The 13,815-nt window shown below is 48.4% G+C and overlaps 1 protein-coding gene across 3 annotated transcripts in view; it reads left to right on the forward strand.

Annotated features, from left to right (window-relative positions):
• Positions 1–13,288, forward strand: part of CDC42BPB (CDC42 binding protein kinase beta) — a 117,641-nt gene extending 104,353 nt beyond the window's left edge. Inside the window, exons 30-37 of one of the 3 annotated variants that reach the window (XM_087447898.1) lie at positions 299–895; positions 3,892–3,989; positions 4,075–4,159; positions 4,327–4,444; positions 4,547–4,664; positions 5,215–5,320; positions 5,402–5,496; positions 11,810–13,288. In XM_087447898.1, coding sequence (XP_087304024.1) covers positions 299–895; positions 3,892–3,989; positions 4,075–4,159; positions 4,327–4,444; positions 4,547–4,664; positions 5,215–5,320; positions 5,402–5,496; positions 11,810–11,941 — 1,349 coding nt within the window. In that variant the 3' untranslated portion in view covers positions 11,942–13,288. Of the gene's footprint in view, positions 1–298; positions 896–3,891; positions 3,990–4,074; positions 4,160–4,326; positions 4,445–4,546; positions 4,665–5,214; positions 5,321–5,401; positions 5,497–11,809 lie in introns of those variants that run through there. The other 2 variants (XM_004434279.3, XR_015556052.1) reach the window with 2 other exon arrangements.
• Positions 13,289–13,815: the final 527 nt, after the last annotated feature.

Genomic DNA, 13,815 nt, shown 5'->3' on the forward strand with positions numbered 1-13,815 from the left:
CCGAGGTCTCTTGGCTTCAGAGATGAGCTGGAAAGAGGTCCACATCCATCCACTGCACTTGGCATCTCCCAGCCAGGGCCCTGTGCCTTGAGGGTCTGTGTGAGATGACACAGAGCAGAGATGGAGGGGTGTTAGGAGGGAGAGGCATCTTCTTTAGAGCACAGTGGGGCTGTTCTCCCCTAGGCTGACTGCGGTGGGAAGGGAGCAGAGGGAGGCTCCTGATGGGCCTTTAGGAGATGCTCTTGAGCTGGTTTGAGATACTGACGGTCAGTCCCTGCCTTCGGCCTCCTTCCCACAGTGATCCTCCGTGTTGCTGACTACAAGAAAGTGTACCAGATTGAGCTTGCTCCCAAAGAGAAGATCGCCGTCCTCCTCTGCGGCCGGAACCACCACGTCCATCTCTGTCCGTGGTCTTCCTTTGATGGGGCGGAAAGCAATGTCGATATCAAGCTTCCAGAAACAAAAGGCTGCCAGCTCATGGCAACAGCGACACTGAAGAGGAGCTCTTCCACCTGCCTGTTTGTGGCAGTGAAGCGGCTGGTCCTTTGCTATGAGATCCTGAGAACTAAGCCTTTCCACAGGAAGTTCAATGAAATTGGGGCCCCTGGCAATGTACAGTGGATGGCCGTGGTCAAGGACAAGCTCTGTGTTGGCTACCCTTCTGGGTTCTCTCTGTTGAGCACCCAGGGAGATGGGCAGGCTCTAAACCTGGTAAATCCCAATGACCCCTCGCTTACGTTCCTCTCACAACAGTCTTTTGATGCCCTTTGTGCTGTGGAGCTCAAAAGTGAGGAGTACCTGCTTTGCTTCAGCCACATGGGACTGTACGTGGACCCACAAGGTCGGAGGTCACGCATGCAGGAGCTCATGTGGCCTGCGGCGCCTGTTGCCTGTAGTATGTATATGTTTTTCTGTTGCCATATCCCTGTTGCTGCTTTTCACATCAACAGTCAGCATGTGTTCTATTTTGCTTTGGTTTGTCTTCCAGTTCCCTTAGCTGAGTAGTTAGAGAAGCGCCAGGAGAGGTGGGCCCCAGGGTTTTCTGCAGTAGAAGGTGTGGCCCTGACACCGTGTCTCAGACCTGCTGTGGGTGGGCTTGCAGGTTGGCTGCAGGCCTGCCCTCCTGAGCCAGCCTCCCGCCTGCCAGCACCTTTCTCTCTCCAAGTGCTTTGCAGGAGCCCCTTCAGCTGAAGAACCCTGATGGTGATAATTTATAAACTTACACAGTGATAAAACCAAACTAAAGGTTTTTGGTGGCCAGAAAAAATTCAGCTCTGATGTCCAGGTTAGAGTTGCTCTTGGGACAAGTATTTTTCTGAGAGTGGTAGGAGCTGTTCTGGGAAACAGTTGAGTTACTTAATTTGCCTAGTTTAAGTGGCTTCTGTGTGAGTGATGTCGCTGGGTGGAAGTCGTGAAGGCCTGAGAGCTTGGTGAGCAAGGCCCTGGCGTCTGGGCTCCATGGAGGGCACTTCCTGCCTGGCCTGCGGTCTGATTGCTTTTAAAAGACCCTAAACCTCAAATTCCAACTCACTCAATACATCAAGGTAGCCTGCATTGTCGAACTAGCATGTCAGACAGAAATCGGGGAATAGCTAGCCACAGGGACACGTTGATTTTTGAGCTGGCAAGGGGTGGTGTTATGGGGATAAGAGGTGGGTGTCGTATTTTTCCTTAATTACCTGAAGGTACTACCCTTTGCCAAGCTAGCAGAGTACACAAGGGCCTAAGGACCCGGAGCCCGGTCCTGTGAGGTAGGCTGCCAGCCTTCAGCTCACAGGGGCTCACTGGATGTTTCTTGACTGCATTCGCCCTGGGCCGGGCTGGGGGAGCGGTGCAGGCCTCCCAGAGCCCTTAGGAAAGGAGGCGTGCCCTCCTCCTGGTCTCTTACCTGCTGTTCCCCATCATCTTCCTGTGTACCCTCTACAGGAATAGCCTCGGAACCACACAGTATCCTTGCTTATCAGGGCTTTTTCCTCTAGAACTTGAACTTTTTGAAAAGTAGAATGTCAAAAAGGATACAGGTCACTGAGTGCAGTATTTTTATAATCTTGGCTGAGAGTGACTGGGTGTGGATGCCTGATGTTCCTGTGTTCTCTGATTCCAGTTCTCTCTCCACCTTTGTGGGTCTTTTTTTTTTCCTCCCCCATGCACAGTACAGACACCAAATCAATTTTAGAGCCGGCGAAAAATAATTAAGTAATTTCCAGAATGGAGAACTAAAATTCTCTGTTGCCTACTTGTTCCAAGCCCTGCGCCGAGCACTAGTGTTTGTTCTCACTCCCTTCCGGTCACGTGGGGCAGTGTAGTCAGTCCTATCTTACCGAGGAGGAGGCTAAGGGCCACAGAGGTGAGATAACTTGCTTAAGTCACACAGCAGAGGCTGGATTCAAACTCAGATCTGTCAGACTCCACAGCCCATTTTCTTTCCACTGATAATTAACTTTATAGTTCAAAGTTTTCATTAGCCTGGACATTTTAGTTTATCACTTTATCAGCAAATCATACAGATCTCTTCCCAGCTCCTTGGAGATGAATTCCCACATATTTACAAGTAAGAGGAGCTGCCCCAGAAGCCCCTGGTGTGGCGAGTGGTCTATTGAAAGTTAGTCCAGGGTCCCTGGATGTCTCTGACCATCTTTTTTGTATGTAGCAGTCAAAAAGAAGGCCTCATGGTTTGTCTGAAATGTCACTTGTGAGAAGTTTGGTGACTAGTTCCAGCATCTTTTGTCTACTTCCTAAATCCTGGGGTTCTTTTTCTTTTTTGTATTTCTAAGAAAAGGGCTGATCATGCAGCCCATTTGAAATCTGTAATAGCAACGTAGCGAAGCTTTTTAAAAATTCATCTTCAGTTAGTAAAGTGTGACATGATAAAGATTAACTTTCAACCCTTGAAGGTAGAAAGACCAGGAACCAGGGCTGAACTAGAGCCATCTACACGGCTCTGCGTTTCTGCAGGGTGATGCCAGGGATAGCTGGTGACAGCCAGCAAGGTTGAGTGTGACGACAGTCAGCGTCCCTCAGACCATGGCCTCACCATCCCTGGCAGGATGACTGAGGAGAAGCGGACGTCCACTGCTGCTTTCCCTCTCTGACAGGGCAGATATTTTTACCACTGTGCTAAACGCGGGGGAAGCCTCTTATGCTTCAAATGCCCAGTGGGCCCACAGTCTATGGGCTCGTGTCTTGGGGCCCTAGGTGGGTTTCCCGTCCCCCCTGACAGTGTGACATCACTTAGGCAGGACCGCGCCAGCTCCAGAGCTCACTGTAGCAAAATAATTACTGACACTCGCACGTGTGTTCAGACCAGACTGCAAAAGGGGTGCCTGGAAACCTTCTGAAGGGCCAGTTTCCTACAGAGAAAGCCGACGTGTGGTGCATAGATGGGCAACATGGTTGCCCCAGAGCTAAGCAATAGTTTTTGTGTGAAAATTTTAAATATTTACTCAGAAACCTGACTTTTTGGCATAAGGAATTTGCCTCATAAAACAACATTTGGCCCCTACCTGAATCTCAGTTGTGTTGAGCCCAAAGTAATAAGCTTTTGCAATAATCATGTAAGAAAGCTAAATGAAAAAGCTAACTTTTTAAACAAATCATTGCCAACATCTATGCTGTGGTATTTAAAATGCTATTTAGTTACAGACTTGGTGGTAAAGCACTTAGACATTTGGAGTGTTTGTCTGGACTTTGGATTGAAGATTCACTCTGGAGTGGGAACGGGAAAGTATCTGCGATTCGGCCCCATTGGGACCACCCGAGCGGAGGGCGGTGTGGCCTGCCTTCGCGCTTTCTGAAGTCCCGAGGGCTCGGGGGCTTGCCGCCGCCCTCCAGGGTGGAGGGCATCAGGCTGGGGCCGGCCTTGCTCACCTTGCTTTGCCCCATCTGCGCCAGGTTGCAGCCCCTCACACGTCACGGTGTACAGCGAGTACGGCGTGGACGTCTTTGACGTGCGCACAATGGAGTGGGTTCAGACCATCGGCCTGCGGAGGGTAAGGCCCCGGGGCGGGGCGGGCAGTCTCCTCCTGCTCTGCCGCTGGCTGTGCAGCTACTCTCCCTCTCTGGTTTCCAACACAGATAAGACCCCTGAACTCCGAGGGCACCCTCAACCTCCTCAACTGTGAGCCTCCGCGCTTGATCTACTTCAAGAGCAAGTTCTCCGGTAAGCCTTTCTCAGCAGGTGAAAGTGGAAGGAAGGAGGGATTACCTGTCATCTGTCTGTCACCGGCATGCTCGGCCCTTCCTCTCATACCCTTTGTCCCCCTCCGTCCCCACTCCATCCTGCGTGAGGCCACACGTGACTACAGGTGTCATTCCTCATTCCCGCAGGAGCAGTTCTCAATGTGCCCGACACCTCTGATAACAGCAAGAAGCAGATGCTTAGGACCAGAAGCAAGAGGCGATTTGTGTTCAAGGTGCCAGAGGAGGAGAGGCTGCAACAGCGGCGGTGAGAGCTGGAGCCCGGCCGGCAGCTTCACTGAGGAGGGGTTGTGTAGAGCCAAGAGGAATTTATGTATTATGAATCTCAAAAATATTTTCTTCTCCCCAGAGAGATGCTTCGAGACCCAGAATTGAGATCCAAAATGATATCCAACCCGACCAACTTCAACCATGTGGCTCACATGGGCCCGGGCGACGGGATGCAGGTGCTCATGGACCTGCCTCTGGTGAGCTTGTGGGACGGGCGGGCGGAGCTGCGTCTCAGACACTGTCAGGGCTTTCCTCTGTCTGAGGGAACTCCTTCACAGGCGTTTCTGAGTTGCCCAGGTTCCCCCCTTCTGCTCCTGGGAGCTGTGAACATTGGGGACCTTTGTGTTTGTTAGGTGTCTGTCACCATTTCAGTCTGTTAGTGTTTCATAAGGAAACTGGCTGTGTCAACAGTGATTTCTAAATCACATCTTAGTAAGAGCAAGTAACATATTTTGTTTTTCTTTTTTGCTTAAAAAAATGTGTTCTGTATAGGATTTGACTTGACCTAAAATTGCTATTGCCAATTCTTAGCTCAAAACTGACCCGGTGCCACTGTCCAGAGAGCCTTCCCAGCACCTCTTTTGCTCATTGAGGTCCCAGAGCCCCAGCCATGGTCTGTGGTACAGACTTTGCACCTTTGCTGGCCTACCTGCTGGGCCGGCTGGGGTCAGACATGGCTCTGCCCCGGGGCCTGTGCTTCCAGCCAGGATGCCGCGAGCGTGCTCACAGGCTGTTCTCTCTGCCCAGAGTGCCGTGCCCCCTGCCCAGGAGGAAAGGCCCGGCCCCACTCCCACCAGCCTGTCCCGGCAGCCTCCGCCCAGGAACAAGCCCTACATCTCGTGGCCCTCATCAGGTACAGAGGGCACCAAGTGCGGGAGCCTGGGAGCTGGGACTTCCAGGCTTTTGGTTCAGCTCGTGACTCTTTTTCCCTAAGATGACTGCCATCTTTGTTCCATAGGTGGATCGGAGCCGGGAGTGGCTGTGCCTCTGAGAAGTATGTCCGACCCCGACCAGGACTTTGACAAAGAGGTAAGACTTGCTGGTTATAGGGATGCGGCCAGGGCGTCTGAAGCTCCACACTCCACGCGGGAGGAGAGCCAGAGCGGCTGCCCTTTGGAGAGAGATACTCTTCTTCCCTGGAGCAGCCGTGTGGGGCCCGTGGGCTCTGGAAGGAGGTAGGGAGGAGTGCAGCTGAGTCACCGTCCACAGAAGGAAGAGGAGCCTGATGATGTGGGGGCCTGGGCGGTGGTCACCAGCCCCTCTGGAGCTCCCCACTCACAATTTTCAGGCTGTGCTGAGGGAGGGGAAGATGACATGGGCTCTTTGGTCTTGAGCCCGGCAGGAAAAAGATGTGGATTCCTACCTCTGGGTAATGGCATGAGCAGCACAGTCCCTCAGTCAGACCAAGGCCTCCATGGCCTGCTGCTGAGCCTCCTTCCAGGCTCTGCTTTTGAGTCGCCTGGCTCCCCTGCCCCAGCCATGGCTGCCCTCAGTCTGGGCCAGAGAGAAGGCTGCTGAGAGCACCTGAGCACAGAAGTGGCTGCAGGCAGGTGCTGGGGCCCTGGCTCTCCTCCTGGACACTGACTGTGAGGTGGGGGCTATCACTCTGCATGACAGAAGTGAAAGCATTCCTGTGGAAAGTCCAGCCAACTTCTCCCTTCTAGACTTTTCTGTGTCGTTTTATACACTTATGTGTAACATACTAGAAGGTGCGTTCTTTTTAAAGCACAGGTGGCCTTGTGCATCTTGGAGAGCCTTCCATGTTGGCCTCTCCTCCCCCTCCTCCTCTCCTGAGGTCCTCTCGGGATGAGAGTGCAGGGACTCACGTGGAGAACCACCCCGGCTCGGGTTTCCTTGGGGCTTTCCAGACCCTGCTCTGGTTGGCAGCATTCTCATGCAGTTGAGGCGTGCCTCTCTGTGCCTCAGTTTCCCCTGTGTGAGATGGGAGGAGAATGCTCCTGACTGCAGGGTTGTCGAGAAGATGAGTGAGGTGAGAAATGCCTGGAAGTGAGCACTCGAGGCTCTTTTCACCCTTGGGAGCGTGTCTGTAGGAGGCAGGCAAGGAGCTGGACGCTCTCCCCAGACCGCACCCCCGGCATGGACACCGTATATTCACATTAGCTGCTGGATTGATAAGGCAAAAAGCAGAAAGGTTTCATTTCCTGTATTCCTAACTCTCACTGCGCTTGGCCCTCTTTTCATGTGTGAAATGGCCATGTCTTCCTTCGAGGTCCGCACCCTTCACCGTCTTGCTGTTGAATCATTGTGCTTTTCTCTTACTGATTTATAGAAACTCTTTATAAATTGTGAATATTATCTGTTGCAAATACTTTTCCCAGTATCACTAATCTTTTAATTTTGTCTTTTAAGGGTGTTTTATCATACAGAAATTTTTAATATTTACACAGTCCAGTTTGTATCTTTTTAAATTAAGATAAATATTCTCTTGTAGTCTCTGAGAACTTGGCAGGGTTTTCTTTTCTGTTTGTCATTGCATCGTGAAAATGTCTGTGTGAGAATGAGTGTGTGTATGAGTGAGAGAGCATGTGTGTGTGAGTGTAGGCAAGGACCTGATCTTTCTATCTAAAGTGGCACACTAGCCCTGCACCACTTATTTCCCTCCATTTTGAAATGTTATCTTGATTATAAATTCCTTTGTTTACATGTTTCTGTTTCTGGAATCTCTGTTCCACCAGCGGATGGATTATTTTCCTATGCAGTACCACCTGTAACATGAGATCTGGCGGAGCAAGATCTCTCTCCCCCTTTTCAACAATTTCTTGGCTATTTTTTATTTTCTCCTTCAAATAAATTTTAAAATCAGCTTGTTATCTCCATAATAGAAAAGTAAAAATTGAGTTGAGCTTTTCACTGGGATTACATTGAATTCATAGACTAATTTGGGGGATATTCGCCATCTTGACCTTTCCCATGCAAGAACTTTGAGCGTCTCTCCAGTTAATGGTTTCTCTCCTTCAGGTCGTGCATGTTTGTGGTTAATAAGTTTATTCTTAAGAATATCAAGGTTTTGTTGCCATTGTGAGTAGAATATAATTTTCCGTTAACATACTTGGTGGTTATTGCTCGTGTCTATACAAGCTGGTGACTTGGCAGTGTTCTGTGTCCAGCCACTTTACCAAGTTCTCATTGGTTCTGGTATTTGGTTCATGGCCTTGGAGTTTTATCTCTTTGACCCTGGTGTGTGTGATGGGGTGTGAGTGGGTGCATGTGTGGTGTATGTGTGTGTGCACGCGTGTGTGAGTGTTGCCTCTCAGGATGCTGGCTGGGGCTCCCGAATCATAAGGTTTGCTGCCCTGGCACCACTGGCTTGGTGCTCCTGCCTGGGCTTCCCACCAGGACTCATGCTGCCTGTGGTTTCTGGCACCTTTTCACCTGGCTAAGGAAGTGTTTTTCTCTTCCTAGCTTGGGAAGAGTCAGTAAGGAAGGGATGATGGATATTAATCAGCTGCTTTTTAGCATTTTCCAAAGTGACCCTCATGGGTTTTCTCTCCAACCTGTTAAATGTCGAGAGAGTGGATTTTCTTGCATCCTGAGAATAAATCTTCCTTCGTCATGATGGATTATTCTTATTTAGTACACCGATAGATTCAGTTTGTGAACATTTTGTTGACGGTTTTTACATCTGTGTTTGTCAATAAAGTTGACCTGTGCCTTTCTTTTTCTGTGCTGTCCTGAGCCAGCCTTGTTTTCAGGGCTGTGCCAGCCTCAACTCTGACTTAGGAAGCGTGCATCTCTTAGTTGCCATAATACAGGGATTTCCTTTCCTGGAAGCTTTCATAGACCTCCCTTAAAGCTGCCTGAGATTGATGGCTTTAGAGGTAGGTCTTGGGGGTTTTTTATTTTACTTTTTTCCCCTCAATGGTCTATTTTGAAAATTTCAAACCTCCAGAAAAGTTGCAAGACGTGTAAAGTGAACAACCCGTAAAAGCTTACCTAACATGTTTTTCCTCGTTTGATTTTTGGGGGAAGAACTAGCAGAAAGCAAGCTGCAACGTCACAACACCCCTAAGTGCTTCTGCACGTGTTTCCTGAGAGCGAGGGTGTCGCCTCCCGATCACAGTGACCACTCTCCAGAGCTTACATCGCTCCTCTGCCATCATCCATGGTCTCTTCGTGTTCAGATCCCCCCACTCTCCCAGTGGGGTCCTCTAGAGCTTTCTTAAACCCAGCATCCAGTCAAGGGGCATGCGTCGCATTTAGTAGTTGCATCTCTTTAGTGTTCTTTAGTCTGTGTCCAGCCTTTTTTCATCTTTCATAACATTGAATTTGTCATGAAAAGTACAGTTCTTTTGCAATTATATAAGTTGGGACCAACAAATAAGTATGTATGAGCATGTGTGTGTGCACACACATACACACACACTTTTCCTGAACTGGATCGGCAGGTTGCATATATCATGCCCCTTTACCTAAGAGCAAGGATATTCTCTTATAGAGTACAGCTGTCAGATTGATAAAGTAGTCTGCATGTTCCAGTTCTTTCCGTTGTCTCCATAATGTCCTTAAGTACACTTTTTTCTGGTACAGGACCCAGCCCCCAATCACACATTGCATTTCTCTGCCCTGCCTCTTTAGTCCCTTTTACTCTGGAACAGGTCCTCAGTCATCCTTCTTCTGGCGTGACAGTAACATTTTTGCAGAGAGCCATGTCTCTTATTTTCTAGAATGCTCTTTGGTTTGAGTTTTGGTTTGAGTTTGTCCAACATTTCCTTGTCTTGAGATTCAGGTTGCATGTCCCAGACCGGAGTACTGCACAGGCGACATGGTGTCCTTCTCTGGGTGTTGCATCCAAAGGCACACGGAACCTGTTTGTCCTGCACTGACCTTGTTTCTTCCTCTTTTGAGTTTAAGTGAAATTCATATAACATAAAGTAACCATTTTAAAGTGAACAATTCAGTGTCTGTTTAGTACATTCACCATATTGTGCAACCACCAACTTTCTATAGTTCGAAACATTTCCATTACTCCAAAATAAAACCCCTGCCCATTAAACAGTTTCTCCTCGTTCCTCCCTCCCCCATCCCCTGGCAACAACCAGTCTTCGTTCTGTCTTTATGGATTTGCCTGTTCTGGGCATTTCATATAAATGGAATCACATATTAGGTGGCCTGTTGTGTCTGGCTTCTTTCACTTAGTGTAATGTTTTCAAGATTCATCCATGTTGTAGCATGAGTCAGTAGGTTGTTCGTTTTTGTTGCTGAATAATACTCCATTGTATGGATGTACCGCAGTTTATGTATTCATTAGTCCATTGATAGACATTTGGGCTGTTTCTTCCTTTTGGCTATTATGAATAATGCTGCTGCAAACCTGTGTGTACATTTATTTATTTGAGTACCTGTTTTCACTTCTTTTGGGTATGTATCTAGAAGTGGAATGGCTCTGTTGGGTCATATAATAATAACTCTGTCTTAACTTTTTGAGGAACCACCAAATTGTTTTCATAGCAGCTGCACCATTTTACATTCCCACCAGCAATGTACAAAGGTTAAGATTCTTCCACATCTTTGCCAACTGTTATCTCCCTTTTTTTTTTTGATAGCCATCCTAGGGGCTGTGAGGTTGTATCTCATTGTGGTTTTGATTTGCATTTCCCTAATGATTAGTGATATCGAGTGTCTTTTTTCATGTGCTGTTGGCCATTTGTATACCTTCTTTGGAGACATGTCTATTCAGGTCTTTTGCCCATTTTTTAATTGAGTTGTCTTTTTGTTGTTGGGTTGTAAGAGTTCTTTATATAATCAGAATACTAGATCCTTATCAGATATGATTTACAAATATTTCTGCCATTCTGTGGGTTGTCTTTTCACATTCTTGGTAATGTCCTTTGATGTACAAGAGTTTCTAATTTTAATGAAGTCCAATTTACCTATTTTTTCTTCTGTTGCTCTTGCTTTTGATGTCATATTTAAGAATCCACTGCCAAATCCAAGGTCATAAAGATTTATTGTTGTTTTCTTCTAAGAGTTATGGTTTTTAGCTTTTATATTTAGCTCATTGATCCATTTTGAGTTAGTTTTTATATATGGAGTGAGGTAGGAGTCCCACTTCATTCTTTTGCGTGTCATTGTCCAGTTCCAGCACTATTTGTTGAAGAGACTCTTCTTTCCCCATTGGATGGTCTTGGGACCCTTGTTGGAAGTCCGTTGACCATATATGTATTGATTTATTTCTGGACTCTCAGTTCTATTCCATTGGTCTTTATGCTAGTACATAGCACACTATTTTGATTACTGTTACTTTGTAGTACATTTTGAAGTAGTAAGTTTGGGAAGTGTGAGTCTTCCAACTTGTTCTTATTTAGTATTGTTTTGACTGTTCTGGGCACCTTGCAATTCCATATGAATTTCTGGAAAAAAAAGCCATTGGAATTTCAATAGGGATTGCATTGAATCTGTAGATCACTTTGGGTAGTATTGACATCTTAACAATATTTAGTCTTCCAATCTATGAACATGAGACGTCTTTCCATTTATTTGTGTCATCTTTAATTTCTTTCAGCAATGTTTCGTAGCTTCACTGTACAAATATTTCACCTCCTTGGTTAAATTTATTCCTAGCTATGTTTTATTCTTTTGGATGCTGTTGTAAATGGAATTGTTTTCTTAATTTCCTTTTCAGATTGTTCATTGCTGGTGTATAGAAACACAACTGATTTTTGTGTATTGATCTTGAACCCTGCAACTTTGCCAAACGCGTTTAGTTTTTTTGTGTGAGTTCTTTGGGATTTTCTACATAGAGAATCACGTCATCTGTAAACAGAGATGGTTTTACGTATTCCTTTCCAACTTGGATGCCTTTTTCTTTTTCTTGCCTAATCACTCTGGCTAGAACTTCTAGTACAGTGTTGAACAGCAGCAGTGAAAGCAGACATCCTTGTCTTGTTCCTCATCGTAGGGGGCGCTTTGTCTTGCACCATTGAGGATGAATTTAGCTGTGGGTTTTTCATGGACACTTCATCGTGTTGAGAAGGTTCCTCCATTCCTGGTGCGTTTGTCATGAAAGAGTGTCATGTCTGTGACTTTCGACCACTTGGTTGTGGTGGTGTTTGGTTTCTTCACTGCAGAGTTGCTTATTCCTTTTTGTAATTATAATTCCTAAGTCATTTGTGGGGTTGGGCCTCAGTTTATGATCTCTCACCATCAAGCTTAAGGACCACGTGAAAAGCTTGTAGAGTGAGCGTATGTTCCCATAACAAGAAAGGAGAGAGCAGTTGCCACATCTGTCCCTCACAGATGCCCACATGTGGCTGGGCAGCACACCCCTCCACAGGCCCAGGGCAATTGGTTCTCAAGCTGTCCTCCTTGTTTGTGTTAACAGCCTGATTCGGATTCCACCAAACACTCGACTCCATCGAACAGCTCCAACCCCAGTGGCCCGCCAAGCCCCAACTCCCCCCACAGGAGCCAGCTCCCCCTCGAGGGCATGGAGCAGCCAGCCTATGATGCCTAAAGCCGCTGGCCCACTGCCTCACCACCACGGGGCTGGGGAGCCAGGGGTGGCCTCCAACGTCAGTGCCAAGACTGAGCTGACCCTCCAGTGTTGTCCAAGGAAATGTAGAATCGATTTGTAGATATGGAGATGAAGAAAAATCTTTATTATAATAATGATCAGTTTTATGCCGCGTTACTCATGGTGGTAGACCAGATCTATTCGTCTGCACGGCTGTGAGGCGACACTGTTCCGTTTGCACATGAAGGACCACGACACAGTCTCTCCTGCCCAGAACAAGCTGAGAAGGCACGTGGGGCCCTGCCAATGCTGGCCCCCTCTGCAGAAACCCGGTAGACCCTGCACGGCTCTGTTCAGGAAGCAGACAGCTCGGGACACGGCCTCAGTAATAAGTCTGTTCCCTGATCCCTAAAACTGTTTCCTAGGACCTTAGGAGAATAGTAGGAAGTTGTATATCATTCCCAGTGTCACTAGAATTTTGAAGACAGAGGAAATGGAGGTTAGTTTGTGGCCTTTTTATTCATTTAGCCATTACATAGTCAGCTGAAGAAGTCCTTCTGCTGATCTTGTAGCCATGGACAGAGACCCATTTTGAGTGACACCTGCCTGAGTCCCTTGTGTGTGTTAGTGCATTCCCGGTCACACCATGAAGTGTCATCAGTATCTACTACTGTGAAGTCAGCTGTGCTCTGTTTCCCACTCGCTTCCGCCTCCTGCCATGAAACTGGTGAGTGTCGTGGTGCAGCCAGGCCCTGAGGCCTGCTGGGCTGAGAGGAGACCAGAGCCCCAGGTTGCCCAGCAGCAGGCGCCAGGATCCCCCTCCCCTCCCAGTCCCGCCCCTGCATGGAGCCCTGTGATTAGTCCCCATATGGATCATGTAGCCTCACCCGACACACTCCTGCACATTTCCCTGCCGGTGGCGTGGTGACACTCTGCCTGCGTATTTCCTCTCACCCTTCCTTGTATCCTATGTGAGTAATCAGGTTTGTGGCCTGTCTCATTAAAGGCTTGTGAGTAACTGGCCAGCAGACACAGCTTGCCCTCAGCCCAGGACAGGTTTTTCCCTGCTCTCCCACTGGTCGACGTGCTTGGCGACGCTGTTTGAGACGTGCACTTAAACTTGAGTCGGCACTGAGTGATGTGGGCACCACAGCCTGCCTGTGCGTGTCACACACCCAGCACCTGCCCGCCCTCTGCCCCCTGGGCCTTCTGCTGGGGCTGGCACCTGCTGGGGGCTCTGGTTTTTACTTTTTTAATGTAAGTCTGAGTCTTTGTAATTATTGAATCGTGAGAACATTTTTGAACAATTTACCTGTCAATAAAGCAGAAGACGGCAGTTTTAAAGTTCTCAGTGGTTTGTCTGAATGTGATGACCTGTCTTCTTCCTGAGTGTGCCTGGGTTGGGCCCAGTAGTGCCCTGTGCTGGAAGTCCCTTCACAAGAGGCAGTGAAGGAGCTGTCTTGCCTGCAGAAGCCGTTCTTGGTCATTCGCTCAGGGGGGTCATGCAAAAGGTGCCTTTTGTTCACGTGGCGGGAGCTGGCCCCCAGAGCTGTAACCTCTCACCTGCCAGGGACATGGCAGGAGGGCCTCCTGGGGGCACCCTGTATGGTGGTCGGCAGGGTCAGGTGTGGGCCGCTGGGTGGAGGGAGGGCCCATCTGGCTGAGTGCCCCTGGTACGCCTCCAGGTAGCTGCAGCAGCCAGACCGGGGGGTTAGGATTTCAGCCTGAGAGTAGTGGGAGCTCTCAAGGGCAGTGGGCAAGGTGTGGGCCTGCAGCCAGGCACAGGATGGACCTGGGTGCCCAGTGCTGGGTGGGAGAGGGTGACATGCCCGTGAGCCCCCACAGGGCAGAGCTCATCATGAGGGGAGCTTCAC

The sequence above is a fragment of the Ceratotherium simum genome, chromosome 24 (genome assembly GCF_057802395.1).
Source record: "Ceratotherium simum simum isolate JZ-2026a chromosome 24, ASM5780239v1, whole genome shotgun sequence".
NCBI classification, from domain to species: domain Eukaryota; kingdom Metazoa; phylum Chordata; class Mammalia; order Perissodactyla; family Rhinocerotidae; genus Ceratotherium; species Ceratotherium simum.